The sequence below is a fragment of the Athene cunicularia genome, assembly GCF_003259725.1.
Source record: "Athene cunicularia isolate RWA chromosome 1 unlocalized genomic scaffold, athCun1 chr1_part2, whole genome shotgun sequence".
Lineage (NCBI taxonomy): Eukaryota > Metazoa > Chordata > Aves > Strigiformes > Strigidae > Athene > Athene cunicularia.
The window spans coordinates 76040732-76061496 of record NW_020799092.1 but is presented as its reverse complement, the minus strand read 5'-3'; the positions used below and the strand labels follow the sequence as shown (position 1 = coordinate 76061496).

Genomic DNA, 20765 nt, shown 5'->3' with positions numbered 1-20765 from the left:
ATGTTCTGCTTTTACATCCTTCTCAGTTTTCACTTTCTCTCACAGGTTGCTGGCACTATTGACATCCATCTGCACTTAATCTTTTTGGGATTGTCTTACACACAAATATTTGCTTTCCCTGTTGGCACTTCCAGCAGTCTAGGCAAAACTTTGAAATTTCTCTGTGGCAATAGTAGTGGGAGGTCCCAGACAGTCAGGGAAGGGGCTTTACTCCCTCTTTTCTCATGGACTTGCATTGCAGAGCATTTGTGGTAACTGATTCCCATCCAGGACAGGACAGAAACAACCTTCTTTGAGGCTCAGACATCAAGTGCAGTCTGTAACCTTGAGTCCTGTGCTACGAGAGGATATAGGATAGAGGTCTACACAATCATGAGTGACATGGAGGGTGTAAATAGAGACTGATAGCAGCTTTCAGCAGAAGAACCAGGGATATTAGATGATATAGTAAAAACCAGCTTCAAGGTAATTAAAAAGTGGTGATTCTCAAGAGAGTGCTGGACAGTTTCATGGAAGATCAATCCACTGAAAGTCACTGAATACATAGAAACAATTAAATATATGGAAATTACTTCACCACAGAGATTACTTCACCTGAAAACACTGGAGGCAGGGAGAGCATCAGCAGGAACCACAATATAACATTACCCTCTTATTACACTCTTCCCCAGACACCTGATTTGGATATCTGTTGGTATACTGTGGGTCTTGAAGGGGGCAGGGGCAAACGCTGGCAGTGTTTTACTGTATGTGAAAAAACCTACTGCAACTGGTTCATTTCAGCTCTTTCACAGCCAAGCAGGTGGCAACAACCATTTCAGCTCTGCCGTTCAGCTTTGCCTGATACACCCCTGGGTCACCATGGACCAGGTATGCTTGCCAAACATAGGAATCCTGATTTTAACATCATGCTTGCTCTTCTTGATCCACAGACTTAGTGTCCTTTCTCTTTGCTTCCTTCTTCTTTGCCATCAGTGGGAAATAGTCTATTACCAATTCTAGAAGACAAGGCTGGGACAGGTGCTGGAAGTGAGCTCCCACCTCCTGGGAGATGTGGTAGGGGCAACCACTTGTATGACCTGGTAAAGCCTGTGAAAATCTCTTACAGGTCACTAAAGTCACCCTTCATTAGTACCAGAGTAAAACTCATCCCTCTGCCTTCCTAACTCATCTCGTGGACCGCTTAGAAGCTGTCTTTGCTTGGCTCAAGGATATTAACTGGTGAAACTCACACACATTTCACCTTGACAGAAGCTTTTGAAAATGATTTTAAGAAAATTGGTTTCCTAACTCTTATCTTCTATTGTATTTGTACCTCTAAAAATTTGTGTGTGAGACACCAGGGAACATGAGTCACCTTGATTTGCTAATGGCACACCAGTTTGCTGCTTGCAACTATAACTGAACATGTCATCCCAGAAAATCAAAACAGACATAAATGAGGTTCTGAATGGAGACTTTCATTATTAGGTAGATGAAGGAGGAGTGGCCATGAAGAAACAGTTATCAAAAGTCCCCCTGGCTCACCTACAGCAGTATTTTTTTCTTTTATCAGTAAACTATATCACTGTTCCCATGTCAAACAAGAGCATGGCCTCCCAAGCAGTTGATTTGGTTTGCAACACAAGAGAGGAGAAACTCTAGGACCAGAGGTGGGGTGAGATCTCTGTTGTTGATGAACCTCTGCTGATTTGCCAGCCCTGAACTCTCAGCCATTATACTGCTCATCAGGTTTTTCTGGCATCTCTTGGGGAAAGACACTTCACCTCTTCATGTCACTCAGCCCAGGCTAACAGTGGTTAAATATTTACTTGTACAGGGAATGTCTGAAGGCTGTTACTGTGCTGGGGAGGGGTACTGATAAAAGGTGACCTTTGGTCGATGAGGCTGGTCTTCTCTGGATCTTCTTATTGCTGGCACACAAAGAAGCCCCTTCAGGAAAGCACTGAGAAGAGATTCCTGGTTCAGGGCATGGGGGAATCTGCTCCACATGCTTCACATGGAGCTCCACAAGCAAGCACCTACACAGGACTCCAGTCCCTTGATTTGGTACTGTGGCTTTCCTTTGTGGCCCTCGTCTGAAGAAAAGAGATGCTGAAGCATCCCATAAATTCTGGGCACTGTCTCAGTGGTTCCTCTGAAAGTTCCCTTATGCAGTGCCTCCAATTCACTTTGGATTTAACTTTGTGAAGTTTCTGAAGGTTGAGGTCATCACTTAATGGGCATGATGCCACACCAGGTGAAAATGTACTTTCTCTACCTCGCTGGCACTCCAGACTCAAGTTCCTCCTCACTAGAACAACACTGAAGCCCATACAAAACCAAAACTCTTCAGGAGTACTGTGATTTTTTCTGTGTGATTACTTTGATTCTTCAAGCCAAGTCCATTCAAAACCTTTTTGAGATGAGCAGAAAAAAATACTTTTTTATAGACCTTTCTTCCACTACATGTCCTCCAGGTTTAGATCCAGCTCTAGGTTACACACCTGACTCTAAGGAGACAATCCAGTTCCCAGTGGAGATGTATACCCTCATTTCAAGTGGTGTGTATTTGTATTTACAGGTTGGTTCCTACCCACCATCTGCCACTGCAGATGGTTTAGAGTTTTCCACAAGTCCTGTGATATATCTGCCAGCCCTACATGAAGGTCTTAGCCAGCCTAGGACATTTCAAAAGCCATAGGGATGCTATGGTTAGGTAACCAAATCCTGCTCTAGGTGTCTAACCAAATCCTGCTCTAGGTGTCTACATTGTAGGTATTAATGTATGAGCAAGGCTGTCTAAAACATCTTTTATCCAACAACCCCTAACCCCTGCAGTATCCATCATCCCAGCAACGCAACACCTGAGGACCCTGCAGCTGGAAGCCTGAAGATCAGCCCAGCTAAGCAAAGCCATGCCTAGAACAAATCAGAACATTTTTTCTTAACTGCATGTTCTGGAAAAGTTTAAGTTTACTGTACTGCTATGACTTCATGTTAAATATTGCCTGACTGTTCCCTTCAAGAGGTCAACCAGGACTTGAGACTACTGCAACTGCTAGGTTAATTCATTCTTTAATTTAGAAAGATGATGCTCAAGCTTCCTAGATCTGGTTGATCTTCTACTTCCCAGTCCAGCTCTCCCCAGAAACAGGGCCATGTAAGGAATGACAAATTCTAAATAATGGTTTGAGGCAATATAAACTGATATGGTGTTTTACTTCCTGACAAGAACAAATCTTCCCAGGACCCTTGGTACACTTCAGGCACCATGCTTGCTTCATGGTGACAAGAGAGAACCCTATCTCCTGCCTTTTTCCTTTTCCAGAAATGGAGTTTTCCAGAAAAGTGCGTCTCCTCTGTCCATCATGGGGCGATCTTCTATTCAAACCCACAAAGAGAAGCAACACAGTGGTTGGCTTGGCTGGTTCTTCTGCACAGCATCTTTACTTTCCTCCAGCCCAAACCTTTTTCCATCAGCTTTTTCCATCACAACCACAGACTACACACTTCCGAAATCACAAACTCAGGAGGAAGATAAAATGGACTATGTTCCTTAACACGAGTCCTTTTCCTTTAAAATCAGCTGGAGTTTCAGTGGAAATGGGATGGGGTGGAAGTACTTAGTATACCTTCTCTAAGTAGACAATACATAGCAAAATATATTTGGGCAGGGCAGGGATCTTACCCTTGTACTCGGCACTGGTGAGGCCGCCCCTCGATTCCTGTGTTCAGTTTTGGGCCCCTCACTACAAAAAGGACATTGAATGACTCGAGCGTGTCCAGAGAAGGGCAACGGAGCTGGTGCAGGGTCTGGAGCACAGGTCGTACGGGGAGCGGCTGAGGGAACTGGGGGGGTTTAGTCTGGAGAAGAGGAGGCTGAGGGGAGACCTCATCGCCCTCTACAGCTCCCTGACAGGAGGGTGCAGAGAGCTGGGGATGAGTCTCTTTAACCAAGTAACAAGCGATAGGACAAGAGGGAATGGCCTCAAGTTGCACCAGGGAAGGTTTAGGCTGGATATCAGGAAGCATTTCTTTCCAGAAGGGGCTGTTGGGCGTTGGAATGGACTGCCCGGGGAGGTGGTGGAGTCCCCATCCCTGGAGGGGTTTAAGAGTCGGGTTGACATAGCGCTGAGGGATCTGGTGTAGTTGGGAACTGCCAGTGTTGGGTTAATGGTTGCACTAAGTGATCTTCAAGGTCTTTTCCAAAATTGGTGATTCTGTGATATTTAGCTATTCAATGGATTGATTCACTTGAATACAGTCTGATTTCCATTTCCAACCTTTAAAATTAAACCAGCACATATCTCACACTTCTTTTATAGCCCCAACTTGTATTCTCCACTTTTTCCTCAGAAGACCACTATTTGCACCAGTTCAGGGCTTCTGATATTGAAGCACCTGTCAAAAAGACTCCTGCACTCCACTCTGCTGTTGGTTGCAGCAGTTTAGAGCCTTGTAAGCAACTAAATTCAGTCTTGTCTCACATTTTGGGAGCAACACTGAAGTAGACAAGCTCCCTAACTCCTTTCAAATACTACTTTAAAAAATCCAACCAAGATGTCAATCCCAAACCAGAATATTTATACATAAAATACACAGAAAAAAATATATTCAGAGTGTATACTTGGAGACCAAATAGAAAAAGTCCTAAAATCAATGTAGAAGTAATTCAGAGAGCCCCAGTGTAAAAAAGGTTGTCTTACATGATGTTTACAACAATGCTGTCTGGATTATAAATCTTATTCCAGTTGTTACTGCAAGCTTTGGAGTCTAAAGCTTTGTATGGTCACAGACATTGTCCCCTTTTCATAGAGTATTGATAACATGTGTCCTCTTTTTTTTTTTTTTTTTTTTTCCTTCCTAACACCATTTTGAAAAACGCTTTTAGTTTCATTTACACATTTTGCACCATTTCCTAAATCAGTCTGTAATTGACCACAAGCATTTGAAAGAAGGGGGCCAGGGGTTTTGGAATTTCAAAACACAGGGAATTACTTTAAAACAATTTAGAAGATTGGATTTAAATCCACAAAATAAAATTCAATGTCTTACATGCATTCAACAAATCTTACCCAAAAGGCTTTATAAGCTAGAAGATAAAGACTCCAAAATGCATCATAAGCTCCAGCCAAATTCAAGCCATCTGCTCCACACAGCAACAGATATGGAAGGAAGACCCCAGGCAGGCTTGTTTCAAGCTCTGGACTTTTCCAGAATGCACTGAATCTAAGCCCAGAACTGCTGTATCCAGGAAAAGCAGACAGTGAGACAGAGCCACAGCCATGATCAAGCATAATTGCATAAATGGTCCAGGACCATGTCAGTCCCTTTTAGACACTAATAAGTCCATATGGGGCCAAGGACAGACCACAATGTGAGCTCGAATGAGCTCTGTTTCTGCAACATTAATATATTGTCTTCACCCAAAAGGCAAGCAGAATCTGAAACCAGTGATTTGGAGGGCTACCCTCACCACTGGGTGCAACACAGGAACTCTTTCAACTCACATATTGTGCTGGGCATGGATTTTCCAACCACTGTGTTGCTTTAGAGAAGTCTGGAATATTGAATGCAGCTGACACTGTAAGCACAACTCAGGTCACAGAAAGAACCAGTCTCAATATTTGCACTGACGCCCAATCATGTTTTATGTGCCGCAAGATGCACGTTCATTAACCTGTCATTTCAGCATCAATTCATGCCTGGAAAAAGCATCACTGCTGCAAAGCAGAGGACACAATGCTGGTATCACATACCTCTGTTTTCTAAAGCATTTCTGTAAGCAGTATTTGCATTGGCAATTCTCATACTTAAAAGGCAATTTTCAAAATTAAATAAAATGAAGTGTGATTAAGCTGCTCACCCTTTGACACCTAGTGGCACCAGAAATGCCCGCATGGGCTCCAGCTGCTGTTGGAGAAGGTGATGATTCAGTGATCAACAGCAGATTTCCTGCTTTCCTTGTCTATACCCTATCTCTCAGATTCCTTATGGCATCTTAAATGGCAACAGGCAATTTAATTACTCCCATAAGGTAGGTGTCTCAGTCTGTCTGCTGGAGTTCCAGAGAATCCTGGAATGAATTGAGGATAACTTCGTAAGCCAGGTAATAGACAGCCCTAGCGGAGGGGAAGCCACGCTGGGTCTCTTGGCCACCAATGCAAGTGAACTGATCAGTGATGTCAAGACTGGATGCAGCCTGGGCTGCAGTGGTCATCCACTGGTGGAGTTCACAGTCCTGAGGGATATGGGTCAATTGAGGAAATGATCTGAATTGAGTCAATTGATCTGAATGCTCATTTAGCTAGATTGAGAACCTGCATCCCCTCCTGACTATTGTCTGCCTGTACTACTGCCCATAAGGACTGCCTGCATCTTTCCAAGATATTAAAAAAAACAAAACAAAACAAAACAAAACAAAACAAAACAAAACAAAAAAAAAAAGCAGGAAAGGAATGGAAATTTCCTAGGACCTGTAGACGAAGGGATGATACTGCCCCTGAAGAATACTGAGAACAAACATTAACACTGCAATAGACACTTTCCCATCTTGGTAGTTGTGGGGTTGAAACTGAGTCTGGACACTCCCAATGTGTGTGTTAATGTTTAAAGATACATGTGGGCTTAGGAGCAGGTTAGAGTACACAATTAGCCTTGGGCAAGCCCGAGATCTCTCCATTTCAAAACATAGGAAATGCTGTAAATACCATAGCAAATGTAATTACCAGAGCGTGATAAACACCACTTTGTTAGCAGGGACCACGGCAGGCTTCTCCCCTTTCAGACATTTCTGACAATGAGTAGGAACCAGAGGTCAATCCTGAAGTCCAGATACAGAACAGGCAGGCAAATGCCTCAGGGATGCCTCCAGTCTGGGATTTTCCTTTTAGCCTTTCTATGTCCTAATGCTGTGATGGAAGGAGCCTGCTCCTTTACATCTTCAACATCTGTAATGTATTTCTGGAGCAACAACCGTCCATAAGAAGCAGGATGCATTCCAGCAGCTCCAGAGTGCCACTGACTTGGAAGTGCCAAGACATTTCCCAGCAGTATTTCAGCTGCTTCTACACATGGGTTAAACATAGGAGAGTTTTGTCACTGGATGTGCTTTTGAGCCATTTTTATTGCAGCAGGAAAGATTTGAGATAAAATATTATTTCCAGGACACACTTAATCTACAGTTCTGCACCTTTGGGAAAAGAATCAAGAATCACATTTGTTCCTCTGCCCTTTGAAATAGAGACTTAAGAAAACACAGGCTCAATTAGGATTTCAAAGGACAGATTGTGATGTGTTCACTGAACTCAAAGAAAACGTGCCTGAGCCTAAAACATGTAAAAGGGCAGAAACCCAATCACCGATAGTAGTGACAATTCTTCCCTGGGGTCTTCTTAAAAGTGTTTGTTTCCAATCCATGGGCTTTTCTTAGCATCTGCATTCGTGTCCAGCATGGCTGTAGATATCTGAAGGGCCCTGGGAACTTGCAAGTGGTTTATAGAAAAATCCACCTCCAGGTAGTCTTTTTGAATCCATCTGATGGAGGTGGGCTGTGGATGCTATTTGGTCCCTGCTATCTGGAGCTTCTCGGCCACAGCATGGGGGCTCTAAAGCCTCTCCAGAGAGAGCAAGTCCTGCTCTCACCACAGCCATCCAGTTGAGAAATAAGAAGTGGACAAGGACAGAGCTCTCTGAAACCCTGTATAGCCCCTCCCAGAGCCATGTCATGATCCATGCAATGGATCTTCCTTTAGAGTCAGGCAGCAAAAAGAGAATGTCTTCTTCTAAGAGATCCACTGCAATCTCCCAGATTGACCCAAGCCTTGTAAATAATGGAGATTTCACCACATCAGTTGCCTACATTTTTAGGTGGATTATTCCCAATTTCCTAATTCCATGAGGTTTTTTTAATTTTCTCTCATTTCATTTGTTATTTTTGAATTTGTCTCTAGTTAAAGATACCTCCCCAACAGAGGTACTTACACACCAAGAATAAGCTGCTTGTTTCCTTCCCACATATAAGCCACATACACAGACTTTCTCACCTTATGACATCTTTTGTAGATCATGAATTAACTTTCTCCCACCCATCTGAGATCTCAGAGCTCTTTTAAAGCATTGGGCTGGCATCTGGCAGAGGTACCCCATAGATACTGTGGGTAAGCCCCTTCCTCATCCCTACTTTTCCACACTCCACTTTTAAGGTGGAAAGGAGCTTTCCTGCTCTGCAATGAAATGGAGGATTTCAAGTGGATGTGGCTGCTATGTTCACACTTCAAAGGCTCTGAAACAGGACTTCTTTCCCCATGTCATGAAAAGGGGGACTTAAAGCATCCGAACTTCTATTCCTGTGCTCAGCCAATGCCAGTACAAGCTGTTTCTCCACTTTGACTGCCATCCAGTTAAGCAACTAACTGAATTTTTTCCACAATAAAAAATATAATCAAAAACATCCAGGAGAACATAATTCTGCTCAGACCCTGTCTAAAGGCTCTGGAAAGACAGAAAGCAAGCCAAACAAATGGACATGCTCTGAAATAGGTATACAGTGAAGTAAAACGAAGGTGATAAACTCATTGTATTTTGAGGCAATGGAGAGGACATGTGTCACCATCCACCTGAAGGAAGAAGCCACACTTCATACCACCAACATACCTTGGTTTGAATAAACAACCAAACCCCAGTTGCTCATGTGACACCCATCTGAACACATCTCCGTGCTCAAAGTATGGCACTGCCTGTGCAAGGAGGCTGGAAGTCATGAAGGAGGAAGGGGAAGGGCACAAGATGTAGACAAATAAGTTTACAGACAGAAAAAGTGTTCCGATAGCTGTTTCTCATCCCAGTGGGGATAAATCCTGGGTCAAAGAGAATTGCCTCCACTGGACTGGGATACAGAGCCTAACACACCTGACTCACTTTTACCAGCTGCAGAATGGGAATAGTTCTGCTACCCCTGCATGATGGTGAAGATGAGTCAGTCTGAGGATAACAGTATGTAAGTACTAGCTTGCATTTCAGTCCCACATCTTGCCTCTGCACTGACATGCCCCCTTGCAATAGCTAGTACTTCTACTGCTTCCCCGTTGATCTAGGAAATGCAAAAATGCTTCAGAACAAGACTATTAAATGCTTTCAGATCTCAGGAAATATTTTTTTCTTGCTTGCTCTTAAGTTTTTTGGGCAGAAATTCAGACCTGGCTTTCTAGCCGTATTATTTCCCCTTCACATTATACAGTGTCATGGAAACTTGCTGCTCCCTCAGTATATTTTTCCCCACTGTCATTCATTTTACAGATAACTGGACTAACAGTTGTAGCAGTGTTCTTCCAAAAAAAGCCATCAGACTGGAGCAGCAAAAGGAGGTAGTCGCTGTGTCAGCTGCCAGAGGCACCTGCAATGGTTTCAGCAGCAACCAGCTGCAATTGGTCACACCAAAACCTTATACTCCCTGTCCCTCAAAACCAGCCACTCTGTTTTGTCACTTCACATTAGCTGCTGCAAGGGGCTGCGTGCTTCCAGAGCACAGCGAAGCCAAGCCTGGCACTGTGTGGCTGCTCCTGGCTAAGGACAACGGGGCAAGGACACTTCTCCGGGGGAATTTGGCTGGCAGAGGCAGCACAAGCTTTAAAAGGCTCCGTCTGCAGCTTCCATTAGGGATTTGAACTGCTGCTGCTTCAGAGCCAACTTGGCTTGCTGTTTGCAAAAATAAACATCAAAATGCATGGGCTGGGAGAAAATACATCCCAAATTGAAAGATCTCATCTGGTTACAGGCAGCATTACAGGTGTCCTGTCTGCCAGCCGCCAGCTGGATTTCGGTGGCTGTTGATTTTAATAAACATTTTGCTCCATCTTTTTATGTATCTCTCACAGGTGGGTCAGGGCAGAGAAAGAGAGGAGTGGAAAGAAATTACTTTTCCTTGGATTCAAAGTCGACTGGGGCCAGTGACTAAACCAAAGATTTGATCTGCCCACAGTGCCTGCATGAGCAGCGTGTTCATCAAGGAGTGATCCCAGCCCAGTATTGCTGGTCCACATGAATCATCCTTCCCAACTGCTGACCAACACAAAGCATGGATTTGCACACACAAAAACACCTAACGCATCTAAAGATTCACGGATTTACAGAGGGGCTTGGTGGCTCACATAACTGGGCTGAACAACACAGAATTTGGGGACCTCTCTCATTCATTCCGGCTGTTCTAGACCCAGAAAACTTGCATGAGACTCACTCTAAATGTATTCCCCAAAACAGCTGGTCCAAACCAAGGTCTAGGAAAATCCAAGCAGGTGAAGAGCCAGGTGCACCCAGGTCAGATGTTTGCTTCCCCCTCCTGTTCCCAACACAGTCAAAAGCACTGAAATAGTCCCAGTGGCTTACTGTGAGTCATATTTGAGCATTTTCCATCAGCTCTCTGGCTAAGTCAGTACCTCCACTTTCTAAGGGTGAAAAAATTGTGAGACAAGTATGAATAGTAAGTATGACCGGATCAAAAAACACCCATAATCTGCTTCTTTGGACTGCACATTTTGTTTTGTCTTGGGTTAGTAAGATAATACATCCACCTTACAAGAACACCATCTTCAACCCTTCTCCTTGGAGGCCAGGTCCCAGATACCTGGGGGAGCACCCTGAGTATGGGAACTTGTGTCAAGGAAGGTGATTTGGCTGGGGACACAAGCACATTCAAGCAGGTGTTGCTCTGCTCCACTTTACTTCCCAGCTCCAGTAACTGCCCGGGTCCCCACCGGCTGCCTCCCCTTGCCAGCCAGTGCTTTCACCCTTCACAGTGTGGTGGGGTGTCCTCTCCCACCTTCCCACACTGGGGAGGCCATGAACAGGAGGGCAGGACAGAAAAGCAGAGGAATCAAATCGCTCACACACAGGGAATGAGACAAGGGACCGAAGTCAGACTCTTCATGTCTTCTTGTTGTTTCTTTTTCCATGACAGTGCCATCTCCAGAGGGTGTGGACGAGAGGTACACCTCTCATTACAGTGCTGCAATTCCCAGCCTACCTACACATGTGGATGCTCAGCGGGGTGGTTTCAAACTTTCCCTGCCCTCCCCAGAAGGAGGTATCTCCCACCTGTGTGCTAACACGGAGGGAATGCAACCAGCTCAACAGAAGTCCTGTCTCTCCTACCTACCCTCAGACACCAGCAGTGACATCCTACCTGCGCTGCACACCATGGTGCACACCATGTGCAGGGAGCTGCACCATTCCAACATGACTGGGAAACACATTGCCTTGGCCCTTGGCTAAGAGTCAAGGGCTTCTAAAAAAAAAAAATCTTTGTCCTGCTAAGCAAGCACTGTGTCCTCACAGGTCTTTCAACAGCCTGTGGTCTGGAAATCCCAAGGGCACTGCACCCCTCCAGGCAGTCTTGGATCTGAAACACAGGAGAGACAACAGAGTCCCTTCAGCCCCATCTTTGTGCCTCTCAGTGTGCAGAGCTCAGCCCACAACCAACTGCCTCTGTAGCCACCAGCAATTTCCCAGCCACTCTTTCCCACTCTGTGGCGGTGGAAGAAGCCAGATGAAGAGCCAAAAAGGTGTCCTGGGGCTGGGGTCAGATGACTGCTTGACACCAAGTTCATCTACAGCAGCAGATAGACTCATGCCACAAAATCCGGAATGATTTAGTGCATTTGGCAGAACTTCTTTAAAGTATGGCTCTGGATAATTAGAAGCAGCCTGGAGCCATGTAGGTCTTCATTCACTGCCAATTCCTGGAAGGATTGCTGTTTTGCCCTTCGGAGGAGGCAGCCATGCACATACACACTCATACCCATGGCTGTCTAGGCATTTCCTTGCTTGGCGAGCTGGAAACCGGATATTTTTAAGGATATCATGTACTTGGATGTGCCTGAGACACAGTCAGAGAGCTGTGCTCTGGAGTAATCTGCATTGCTTAATAGGCAGCCAGTTGGTCCAGACTTGTTCACCAGGAGCTGGGACACTGATTTGGGACCCCTCTCACTTCACCCTGCACCTCTATTGGCATGAGGAGGGTGCTAAGTGGGGGCCTCACCTCAGCAGCTCCCCACTGGTCATGGCTGCCAGGCAGGACAAGAGTCCAGACAGGTGGGGAAAAGCTCCTTATTCAACCCCAAATTCAGACTGTCCACAACAGTCTGATATCAAATTCAGTTTCCCATGCTACCTCCGGTCATCCCTTCTGCATTGATTATGGCAGTCAGCCAACCTGCCTCCCGATACAGAAATAAGATGCCTCTAAAGACACACTCTAAAACCAGAGAAATTTCACTATTTTTCTCCCGGGGAATGCTCAGAACACCTTCTGGATGCTATAAATATGATAAAGACCATATGCAATGGAAACATCCTGTGGATAAGACTATTGTGTACTCCTTTGCGATCTTTTATTCTGTATTTTAGCAGGCTGTGTGCATGTGGGAAGACAGAAAATTGATAAGGAAGTGCCAATCAGACCTCTAGAGTTCCCTCCCACGGCCTGGGTGGGAATATTTGGAAACGAGTCAATGCCATTTCTATGCCAAAAGACTCTTGGGGATGTTACCCAAACATATCAACTGTCTTGTGGTCTCCCCTCATCCCAGACACTTGTCAGCAGTTCTCCATTTCATCTAATATTGCTTACATGTATTCAAATTAAACACAGATCATAGGGAGGGGGTACTCTCTGGGTGGGTTTCTGGGACAAAAACAAAAGTGCTGTTAATCACTATTAAAACAACCCAGAAGCGACGTACACTTTCCATCACACTATTGGGGTAATGGAGCAATAACTCCTCTAAGAAATGGCAGGGCAAGAAACCAAATGTAAAACAGGATTTTCAAGCCTCTAGATATTGGACCTTATTTTCATTTATTTTGAGGTCTTTTTGCCCTGCCCTTGCCACGTAGCACTGTTTTGAACTGAGTATATTTTCTATTTCCCTAGTGATTTAGGACTAGGGAAGGGAGGATCCTTTATGCGGCTTATGCCACAAGCAAACACAAAAGGCCAGTACAAGGGAATTAAAGAAAACTGTCTTAACCAAGCCCGGCTGCTGCCTGCTCTTTTCCAGACCAGTCCTCCCCATAAAACTGCTGGTTCTGGACTCACGACCAGCATTTTCCAGTCCTGTGATTCCTCTCCCAGCACTCAGAACAGAGAGGGAACTCCTCAAAGGCAGAAGTTTTTAACTTTTAAAAGAGAAAAAAACACATTGGTTTTTCATTTTATCTCAGTGGATACTGTAGATTAAATTTCAGCTGAAATCCATTACAGTTATCAGCTTTTTTTCCTAGTGGCCAGGCTTTGGCATGATTCACATAGCAAAGTCACCTTCAGCATCACTGATGTCCATCTCAGCCACAGCAGGAAGAGTTCTGCTCCCTGCATCCAAGGCAGCTCAGGCTCTCTCTAGAGATGTCACAGGCATCTCTCCAGCAGGTATCTAGCCATGATACTATTTAATCACTGTCCAGACTCAAAATCAGAGCACTTGTAAAAATTATGGGGACTTTCCCAACTTTCCTTCTTCTTTACCCCTCTCCAGGGGCACGTTGCCTGGGGAGATGGACCTAAACAGGTCCCCACAGCAAACATCACGTGAGCGAGCCCTTTTCTGGTAGCCCAAAGAGCTTCTTTGTAAGCAGCTGTTTCTCTGTGATTTAAGCCCTCATGGTCCTGCGAAATGTCACTGAATGAGACTCGCTACCATCCACCTGCTTGAGAGCATCAGGGAGGAGACCGGCTGGGACCATTGCTGAGCAAATGTGCTGCTGCCCAGATGGGTTCAGGGAATGATCTGACCCAGTGGCTCCCAGTTCATGCACTCAGCTCTTGCTAAAATACAAATAGTTCTGAAACTATTTCCTCTACTTCTGCAGAGGAAGAATGCTATTTAATTTAAATTTTGCTTTGCATAATAATGGCAAGGACATTTATGCAATTACGTTGTTTTTCTTATCTGGTTCTCTTTTCAGTCGCTTCAAAGCCTTGCAGGTGTCCTAATCAGATCATCAGGTTGTTACAGCAGTCAAAGTGCCACTGGACAAGAGGAACCAGGCCCAAAGATGCTAAGCAGATATTTGTAGTCTGCCTTGCTAACCCACTAATTAACTTGCTTTTTATTTGGGACACTGACTACTCTCATAAAAACTTTATTATTACCCAGATAAACCTCTGGAGGTCTCTTAGAAGGCAAATCCATTCATCTAAATCAGCTGAAGTAACAGCATGGCTGTGGCTCTGATGCTTGAGAGGAGAACAGGCAATGAAGGGAGAGAATCTTAATAAAAGATATAATCTCTGCCTGCAATCTCACCAAACTTAATTGAAATTATTGGACTCCTTAATTTTCGTGGGTTTTATCACAGTGCTAGCGCTCTCACGGTTCTTCACGATCAGTTTGATATGTTGCTGTTAATTCCCTCATTATGATGCACACGGGGTCATTTTGCAACTCTCCTGTGGGAAAAAAAGGGGAGGAAGGTGCTCTGTAAAGGAAGCACCACAGGGCCCCAGGTTGTGAGTACCTCTGCAGCTCACGGCAAGCTGGAACGGAGGCCAAAAGATCATGTTTCCCTGTCAACCTATTGACAAAACCAGGAGTTAAAACCCCTCTGAATAATAAATAATGACAAGTGCTGTTTGACACTTCTATAGACCTTATTATCACCAGACCTGGAGTCACTTTGGTGGGTGTAATCTCTCCTGTGCAGACAAGGCAACGAGGGCATATTTAAGCAGTCCCACAACCCTGCAGAAGAACGTCAAGTCAGGAGGAGAAATTAGAGCCTCTAGATTTGCACTAAAATGGTAAAACTCTGCAAGGGGGCAGGATTTCAATCCCAACCCACTGCATCACCTCCAGGTTTAGCAGCAGGCACTGCAAGAGGGGGGAACCACAGGGACGATTCCCACCTCCCAGCCTGAGCAAGCAGAAATCAACCCCCTGCACGCAGAAAAGTGTCATTTAACACTAAACCATAAGAAAACTATGTTGTGAGAAAGAGTCATTGGCACACTTGGATGTTTTCTGGACCTTTAGGATTTTCCAGTTCCCTCTCTCCATCCCTGGAGCAGGATGCACCGGCAAATGCTCATCCCCAACTCCCCCCAAAAAAGCCTGACCTCCTGGACTCCTTTTGAGCAAGAAAAGCTCACAAGGTTTCTCAGTAAAAGCATCAGTAATGAAACACCAGCACCACTGGCTGCACTGGAGAATAACTGGGTGGCACACAGGGTTTTGTGATCAAATTTAGGAGCACTGAGGGAAGGAGGGGGTAAAGGAAAAGAGGTTTCCTGAGGCTGCACGCCAGCCGGCGCAGGACAGCCTGGCATGCCTGCATAGGAGGCTGTCAGACTTCCCAAACTCTTTGATACATCTGGGGGTCTTCCCTCGGGGGGTCAACATGAGCTTTGGGTAAAAACACAGAGCTTTTAAGAATTTTAATTAGGATTTTATTACTTCTTAATTGTTCCTTTCTTTAATAAAAGCACCTTATTAAAAGAAACTGCTGTGACTGCAAGTTTCCTTGGATAGGCAAATACTGCATTTCTCCCAGGGGCACAGAGTGGGAAGAATTGACTAAAACTGTAATTCCAAAAGGGAAAAAGGAGTGTTCCTATGTTACTATCTCCATCCACATCAGCTCTGGGACTGGGCCAAGACTGTGACCCAGGTACCTGCAACGTGCTGCAAGATGGGGCCCCTCACTCTGTGAGAATTTGCAGCCACTAGTTACAAACCCAGCTCCAACCCCAAACTGGTGGGAACTCAGAGTTTTAGCAATAACCTTGTGGAAACTGCTGCAACAGCAAGCTGGAGTAAAGCAGGAGGTCTGCAAACATCAATAAGGGACTGCAAGGAAAGTCAGGATGGAACCCAATAAATTACTGCCTCTGCAAACATGGAAGCCAAAATGCAAGTGCCTAAAGAAACAAAAGCTGGAGCTACCATTGCTCTCCAGAGTGGTCAGAACAAGCACCTGAGTGAATTTATGAGACTATGGGGTTATTGGAAAGCTATGGAAAGCAGCATCTGGCCCTCAGCCCAGATGGCAAGGGGCTTAAAAATGCAGCTGGAGTTAGCTTCCAGCAACAGCAGCAAGCCCAGGATGAGAAATGTATTATCCCCAACAAGATGTTCCTTGGGTCTGGCCTCCTTACACCATGCGCCATGGGGCTTTATAAAAATTGAAAGGGTTTTCCTGCGATGGAAAAGGCAGGTTGTGCATTCCAGTGCATTGAGAAGTTCCTGCACATCTCTCTGCTCTCTTTTGCATCATCAGACATGTTTGCTGGCTGGAGGAGGAGGAGCTGTCAGGGTTTTCCTCATTTCACCCATCGGGAAAGCCCAGGCAAGGCTATCTACACGCAAGGCAGAGAGAAGAGGGTGAGCAGGAGGACAGTATGTCACAGGTCACTTTTGGGTCCCCTGTTCTGCAGCCAGCTCAGGCACACCCCACACGAGGGACCTCTCGCTGGAGCAGCATTACATGAGGCAAAAGAGGTTCACCCATCACAGGGCTCTCTCACCTTCTGGCTGAGCACCCCAGAGCTACAAACATGAATTATTCATTGCAACTGCACATGTTTCCAAATTCTCCCTTAAAATGTCCACCCCAGAAATATATCAAGAGTAAGGCACAGGGCCATAAGCAAATACAGGGATTCAAAAAGTCTTTCAGCGTATGGGATCCAGCTGTAAACAAGAGATTTCATCAGTCCCTTATTCCAAACTCACTTGGGCATGCTGCTTTTCAACAGAGCTGGTTTTTTAAGATGTCCCTGCACACAGCTGTCCCAAGATGTGGAGGCAGGACCTTACTTACTAACTCCTGGAACGAGACCTTCACCCCAGCTACCTTCTGCTCTGAGGATCTCAGTGTCTCCCTCTCTTACTCTGACTACACAAAACATCCGTGATAAATTTTAACTAGCAATTTATGTCAATACACAGCTGTTAGTGAGACCATTTACTCCTCACTGCAGTGTGAGCCTCATCAGAATACCCTTCCCTCTCTGTCCAAACTCTCCACAATTTGACACCATCACAGAAGCCTCCTGGGGTGTCCCCAGGCTGCGAAAGAGCCTCTTTTCCAAAAAGCTTCAAGTATAATGCTCCAAGTAAAGTTCATTTTCTGTGCCATGAAGCAGGCACACACGACAGGTTTCAGCTCAGGAGACAGCATGAGACAGTTCAGAAATGGAAATTGTTTGCACTGTGATGGGATGCAAGCAAATGTGATGGCATCGGGAAAGTCACCATCAGACAAGGCAAAGAGAGGAGCAAGATGCTTGAAACAGCTGCACCCTGGATATGGGCACCTGCATTGGGAAGAGCTGAGGAACAAATTCCTAATTTGGCAACCAGAAACACCATCCCCTTCCCAGGCTGGGACACACAGGTGCCAGGAGCTGGCGCTCGGCTGGGCAAACACAAATGCGGGAGCCGAGTGGGAGCACAGTCAGCTCAGACTATTTTTAACTGGTGCAGAGGAAGTTTTTACTTTTCATTATGAAGGGGAGACCAAGTGCCCATCAACTGGGCTAATTTACTCCCTCAATGGGTGAGTGTTGAAGTATGTAAAGCCCCCAGCCCTGGTCTGTGCAACCAGCAGCTCTAATCTCCCCCAGGTCTGCTCACAGCTGTGCGGGGTCAAAGAGCGCAACAGCTGAAATGCACTTTTGATACATACGATTTGGGTCGCCCCAGCTTACCCTGGGGGTTTCTGCCTTGTGATTTCCATTAAAGCTAACCAGCGACACTCACTGCTGGCATAAACGAGCACCAACCCATCAAGATCCCTTACATTTAGCTCCTCATGGTTAAGTAAACAGTGCAGAGGCATCACAAGCAGATACTGGGAGTTGGATCTGGTGGTCCCCCAATGCCACGTTGCTACCCGAGAGCAAAATCTGTGGATTTGGCAGCAGCAGCACCTTTACTTGCCAAATACATTGCTTGGGGCACTGGGGAGCCTTCGGGCTGGCAGGGAGGACGCAGAGCTGTGACCAGGGCTCTCTGCCTCCTCCTTCTTGCCCAGCAAGTGTTATGGCTCTGCAATCTAAATGTAAGATGATTCATTTTCTCTTAAACATCAATTCCTGCTGCTGTCCCCAAATATATATTTGAACATCAGAGTTCCCCACACCCTCCTCAAAATATCAGCTGTGAGAAAACATTCATTCACGGGTCATCCCAAGGAGCAGGGTTGTGTCACTGGCCAGACGGTCACACAGTAGCTCAAACTTTGTACACTGGCAGTTGGCCAGCTGGTGAAAGGAAAGGGCTCAGCCAGCTACCAAGTTCCCTCTGTCCATCTCCCAAACAAGCCACTAGTGCACCCGCTGCTGTATGTAAATATTGTGCCTTGGATGAATCCACAGAAGACACAAGCAATAACACATGTCCTGTCCATCCTCACCTAAAGAGAAGCTTAAAATATTCTCAGCTACCAGTGGAAACCACCAGCCTCATAAAACAGGATTTGGCACCAAAACAGCTCTCCAGGTTCCAGTTTTGCAAATGTATATGCATATCCAGAACGTGCACACAAACTGCAGGTTGCTCCTCTCTGCCAAAGAAGGATTTATTAAAATCCTGCATTTATTACACACACTACACTCCATAAAGGAGCTCAGAAGCCACTAACAATGGCCATTATTGGACTTTCCATACTAAAAATGTACTTTCTTAAGGAAGGATAGCCCAGAGGGTGAACTACTTACTGTGGCCTCCCTTGAGAGGAGAAAGAAGCATTTCATTCAGCTTGTTCAGAAGTAGGTGCCAGCGTCATTCAGACAAGCCATGCTCTCATCACTCAGACGAAACATGCCCTTAACAGTCTATTTTTCTCCAGCTGCTACAAAGGCAGTTTCGGGTGATTAGTTCAGTAGATGTTTATGCTGTTATGTGGAGTTAAGCAAGAATAATCCCTTACAGTCTGTCATGGTCCAGGCACTGCTCTTGTTACGAGATGAACACAGAAGTAAAAAACCAAAGCTCTGCTCCTGAACGCTTCAGCTGAAGTATGGGGTCTAGAGCTAGTAAACCCAGGAGCAACCTGGGTGGAGTAGGACAGGATCACAAGCGATGCTAGTTTCTAACCTACTGCTCATGAACAGGTTGATATCAAGCTTTGCTCAGGTCCATGGAAAGCTAAAGAGCTAACACAGAGGTCAGCTTCGAAAACAGAGTTCAACACCTCCCCACCAGTGGGTTACTTTGCCAGTGATACCACCAAAGGACCAGGAAAATCAGGGACCTGCTGCTCTGCATTCATATATATATATATGCTTGTAAAAAACATGGGAACACCTGTGCCCACTTAGAAAACAAGCACTGGAGAGCAAATAAATCCCTTACCCGGTTGTCCTCTTGAATCTCCCAGTCACTGGAGAAGCTCAACACATGCTGTGCCTGTGAGCAGTTAGAAAACTGGAAAAGGCTGGCAAACATCCTTCTGTTCTCCTGGGTGTCTGGGAAAATAGCCTCCTGGAAGTTGACTCCATGCGGCAGGAGAATGTAGTTCTCATCCATTCTGAAACACAAGTTGCGCGGGCAGCCCGCTGTGAGGCTGAACAGTGCTTCCTCTCACACAGAAGTCACCCATCATACTTCAGCCTGGCTCAACAAGTGCCACCAAAGTCACACAGACAGACTTAGCTGGCGTGTGGCGCTCGGCTCTCCCGGCACTTAGTTGCCAAGATGGCAATTTCCACCACACAGGACTGGACCAGGCAGCAGCAGTAAGGACCTAACAGGCTCCTACCACACTGCAGACACTAATGAACCCCCATGAGCGAGGCACATCTATATTTTGGCCCATGGTTCCTACTGAATTTGCATCACTTTGCCCTTGATCCTGGAGTTTAAGTACTCCTTCAAGCAGTCAATAAATAACTTGTGTAAAACGTGTTGAAAGACACTGCCACAGACACTAGGCAGCATCAAACTGTGTTTCTTTACACACCCAGTGTCAGCATATACCAAGTATTTCGAAACAAACCACTGCGTAGTATTTCGCAAACACTCCTGGACTGAAAGGTCATGGCAATGGCTCTGTTCCCACATTGTGGTTTATTTTCTTATTCTTTCGATGATCCTAAAGACAGGATTTGGCTGGGACTTGGGAGAGCCAAGAGGAAGCTATCGGGTGAGTATTTGGGGATAAGTTTTAAACTCCACTATGCCAAACTTTGGCGAACCTGTCCCAACGTAAAAACAAAAGCAGCAGCACCCGGGAGCTCCTCGACAACAGCTCCCCGTACCTCTGCTGCCCGGCAAAGCTGGGATATTATGGGTTTGGGGTGTGGGTTTTTTTTCCCCGATGAAACTGCGGGGGGACGCGCGGAAGGAGAAGGCGCTGCGAGGAGAGCGGCGGCGGGACGGAGCGAACGCTCCCGGGCAGGGGCGGGCGCGCATCCCCCCGGCCGCGGAGATGCCCCGGAGCCGGGATGCCGCCCCCTCCACCCCACCCCCGCCCCGGACCCCCCTTTCCCGGGACTCACCGGAGGAAGAAGAAATAGGAGTAGCCCTGCATGACGGTGTGCGAGTGGCAGGAGAAGTAGCCGAGGCCGGTGAGGTTGAGGCGGGAGCCGGCGGGCACCTCCAGCATGCTGCCCCACGCCTGGTCGCACAGCAGCTCGATCTCGGCCGAATAAAAGAGCCCCCCCGCTCCCTGATGGGGGCCGTCGGGGGGGTCCCTCTGCCAGGGCAGGTAGTTGTAGGCGCCGTAGGGGTCGGGGTGCAGCGCCAGCACCCGCGCGTAGACGATGATCGCGGCCAGCTCGGCTC

General features: G+C 46.2%; 1 protein-coding gene across 2 annotated transcripts in view; it reads right to left on the bottom strand.

Annotated features, from left to right (window-relative positions):
• The window catches only part of CCDC3 (coiled-coil domain containing 3), a 76372-nt gene extending 55663 nt beyond the window's left edge, over positions 1-20709 (bottom strand). For both annotated transcript variants that reach the window (XM_026864001.1, XM_026863993.1), the window contains exons 1-2: positions 20480-20709; positions 19335-19509 (exon numbers count right to left, since the gene is read on the bottom strand). In XM_026864001.1, coding sequence (XP_026719802.1) covers positions 19335-19509; positions 20480-20586 — 282 coding nt within the window. In that variant the 5' untranslated portion in view covers positions 20587-20709. The remainder of the gene's footprint in view (positions 1-19334; positions 19510-20479) is intronic.
• Positions 20710-20765: the final 56 nt, after the last annotated feature.